The sequence below is a fragment of the Aedes albopictus genome, chromosome 2 (assembly GCF_035046485.1).
Source record: "Aedes albopictus strain Foshan chromosome 2, AalbF5, whole genome shotgun sequence".
Classification (NCBI taxonomy): Eukaryota; Metazoa; Arthropoda; class Insecta; order Diptera; family Culicidae; genus Aedes; species Aedes albopictus.
In genome coordinates, this window is record NC_085137.1 from 407,672,795 (window position 1) to 407,676,631 (window position 3,837).

A 3,837-nucleotide genomic window follows, 5' to 3' on the forward strand; every position below is an offset into this window, starting at 1 on the left:
TGAAGCAGATTTAAACAGTAACATGTTGGAACACATACTTAACATTTTATAGATAATTTTCTTTGATAATATGGACCACCCAAATTTCCATGCAGGGAAGTATAGAACAACTAAATACTATAGAAGACCATATTTGTCTAAAAATTCATGCACCTAATGCAATTTTTTTTTGTCAATCTAGAATCCCATATAACATGGGACAATTATGCGTAGAACGGCAGAATAGTCATTATACTAAAAGCCAGCTCTAGATGTCGCGGCGATTCCCATTTATCTCTAGAAACACCCCATTCAAGGCTTCAGCTGCGATGTAATGAACGACACCATGAGCGCTTCGTGGACCGAAAGCTTTGCCGTCGGTTGAAACTCCCACCGCTGGGAAACCTGCAGCCAGGCCTTCTCCGCGCTCATCGACATCGGTGTCTGAAACCAACTGTTGTAGTCGATATCCAGCTGGCCGCTCAGCAGTTGATCGAACGACTGGTTGCCGATGTGGAACATGATGTCGATCAGGCTCTGCTGGTTTTCCTTGATGTTCTGCCCCGGACTGGGCTGCAACGGGTTAACCAGGACGTCGCTGACTCCCAGTTGCTGCAGAATCCACTCGAAGTTCTTCCGAATGTATTGGTAGATCATCTGTGGGATGAGGTCAGGACTTGGTTTGGATCATTATGGATCTGAATCTCAAGTACACTCACCTTCATGCTAAGCTTACCCACGCCGGTCATCAGAACGTCACTGACCAGCATTTCAGCTATGTACTCAGCGTTCTCCACGTCGAACTCCTCCTCAGAGCGAACGCTCGGCGAAGGATGAATGAACGCGTCCAGTTCGTCAATCTTCGAAGTGCTCGCGAAGCTCAGTCCAACGGCCTCCTCCATCTCGTTTTCCAGCGTGTTGGTGGACCGTTGACTCTCGCGAGCCTGGTTGATCAGCGAGTTGATCTGATCGGTGTGTTTGTTGTCTTCGTCGATGAAGCAGATCGCCTCGGCCAGCGTTTGACATATGACCGATCGTGGCTTCATGTTGATCGTCGATACCGGGCCTTCCATGGCTGGAGTCGGTGGAGTGGTGGAATCTTTGTTCTCCTTTTGTTCTTTTAGCTCCGCTTCGGCTTCGCTCTCGGACGCCTCCAGCAACTTGGAGTAGAGGGCCATGTAGAGAAGCTGTATGAGAACCGAATCACCCAGAGGTCTGATCTCGGCTGGCAGAATCTCCGTCAAGCAGCTGATGACCGTGTAGAGACAGTCCGGAATGCAGTCCCACATTTCCGAGAAGCAGGACAGGGAAAGGGACATGGCTTGGTAGATGCTTGCGGTGGTTTGGACCGCCGAGACCAACATGTGAATGATGGGGTTCAAGATGGGGTAGATCAGATGCAGGATGGCCTCCAGCCACGGGGGACGCTTCTGGTTCCAGACTTGGCGTCTGTCCAGGCAGGAAGCCCAGTCGTTTAGCTTGCTTTTCTCCAGGGCAGAGATCAGCGTTTTGTTGACGTCTGAGGTCTTGCCAGCCATGATAACGATGTACGTCAGGCCCATCAGCACTTGATAGTTGGTTTGCCCGATCGGGTCTGGAATGATACGAATGGACTCACGGATTCTTGAATACCTACAACTACTCACCCTTTTGCTCCAATGACCACTGGACGATGTCGTTGCATTCCATACCGCAAAGAAAGCCTTCGCACTTCTTGGACATACTCTCGCGGTTGATCGACGGTTGTTTTGAGCTTGGAATGTAGTTGTCGCACGTCGGCAAGTTCTTGATCAAGTGATGGAAGATCATCGAGGAGAGGTGCGCTTCTCGCATCAGGAGAACTTTCAACAGAAGCCACCAATTCGCTTGGGGAGCTGCCAGCAGGACCTTCAATTCCAATGACAGTGCCGTATTGGTCGGCAGCTCTGAACAGCGAGTTGCCCAGTGACCGTTTTGATTCGTAGGGAATAGCTTAGGTAGGGCGAAGATCGTCCAAGGAGTGATCAATCCCTGACGCTGGTTGAACATGGCGATCGAGTTGACGCCCTTCTTGGTAATCTGCAGTTGAACGTCGTGCAAGAGATACTTACTTCATACAACAACCCTAAAAACTTACCTTGTAGAGCACCCCGAGGGGTACGCCACGAAGTAGTAAACAGCAGAACAGTTCCTGACACTTGGAATGAATATCTCGAATGATCTTGCTCTGGTTAGTGATGTTGAGCCCAACGAATCCTTCACCGTTCTCGCAGATTGCCGGTAGAAGCTCACCAACGCAGAGCAAGATATTTGAAACGTCCACCAGGAGGAGCATGGACCGAGCCCGACTTGGCACGGTCTGCGTGTAGCGAACTGTCAGAACTGTGAGTGTCTCGTTGAGCATTCCGGCGAACACCCGTTGAGCCATCGTCGGTGGAACGGAGTTCCACAAGTCCTGTTTGGTTCCTTGCATGTACAGCCACCACATCTGGATGGTGTACGATCCACGTTCCGATTCGAAAAACGGATGTTGACTTTCCCAGTGGAGACAATCTGCGTCCTGGATGATGTACAAGGTCAGCAGACGGCAGTGAAGATCGAGCAATCGTTCAGCCAAAGCCTCCGTCATCTCGGAGAATTGTTTGTAGCTCATTTTGAGAGAACCGCCCTTCTCATCGCCCTTGGGTGGACAGACGTTCTTGGTAACGCATCCCAGCCAGACGAAGAGGCTGTTCTTGACCAGCGCAGCGGCCCCAATAGTTGCCGTCAGCACAGTTAGGTCAGCGTGATCCAGAGCTTCCTGGGACAGCGTGTGGATGTGTTCCAGCAGGTTGTCCACCGATTTGACCACCAACAGTACAAACTTCTCCGGATCCGAAGACTTAACTATGCCGCCACATCCGGCCGCTTCGTCGGATTCCTTCCCCTGGTGATCCTGGAGCACATCGCTTAGATGTAGTAGTCCCGAGTTCTTCCTGTAGGCAGCAAAGTACTCGTCCTCCAACCAGACAACTATCTTAACCGATGCAAAGGATGCAGACCGGGGGAAGTCCAACTTGCCGCCGACGACTCCGGGACAGATGTTCTCCTGCAGCACTTTTTGGTTGGCCTTGAAGAATAGATGGCGTTACGTAATGCCCTGCAAAGTGGTACGCAATAGTTCCGATTTTACCTCGTAATACTGCAAATCTCGTTGGAGAAGGATCGGAATCCTATCCATGAGATTGCCTTCTTCCATAACCTCCATCTTCTTGCAATTAAACTCACTTTACTTCAGATTCCCAATAAATTGCAAACTCAGATAACGAGCAACGTGACTTCCTCCTCAACTTCACAGCGCGAAAGAAAATATTCATCGATTTAACAAACGATCGGTCGTTTGGAGACGTAACGCCTCTCGACGCAACAAGGCCATACACAGGAGACAAATGAACTTGACCCAGACTTCGCGTAGCCCTGGGAAATGGCTTTAGCTTGCCGGCTCGAGCACGTGGTCGGTTGCGCATCGTTGCTAACATCTGTTGCGCCTGAAAGCATGCACGTTTCCGTAGGTAGGTACCTATGTACTAAAGTCCGCGTCACCAGTGCGTGTCCCCTCCGTCGCACATAAAAAATCGCTCATAAATTATTCACGAACCCTCGTCGGCCTAGTCTTTGTGAAAATGTGGCGCACGGAGGAGGAGGATGATGGAAATTAGCAGTTAAATTGGTGCCACGAAAACTTTTCCTGTTTTTGTTTTCCCCTGCTCGGCTAACTCCATTAGTCGTAATCACATCTGCTCTATAGGAGCTTTCCATCAGTGCGTCGTCCCCGTCGGTCGTCGTTTGGCGAGCGTTGAAAGTGCGATAGTCAGGGTAGTCAGTCCATTACGGCATTAT

At 50.3% G+C, this 3,837-nt stretch overlaps 1 protein-coding gene across 1 annotated transcript; it reads right to left on the bottom strand.

Annotated features, from left to right (window-relative positions):
* Positions 1–250: 250 nt before the first annotated feature.
* Positions 251–3,503, bottom strand: LOC109418009 (uncharacterized). Its single transcript, XM_029876562.2, has 5 exons — positions 3,131–3,503; positions 2,096–3,067; positions 1,626–2,037; positions 699–1,573; positions 251–636 (listed from the first exon to the last, which is right to left on the bottom strand). The coding sequence occupies exons 1-5, from the start codon at positions 3,203–3,205 to the stop codon at positions 292–294; spliced, it is 2,679 nt and encodes an 892-aa protein (XP_029732422.2). The 5' UTR covers positions 3,206–3,503; the 3' UTR covers positions 251–291.
* Positions 3,504–3,837: the final 334 nt, after the last annotated feature.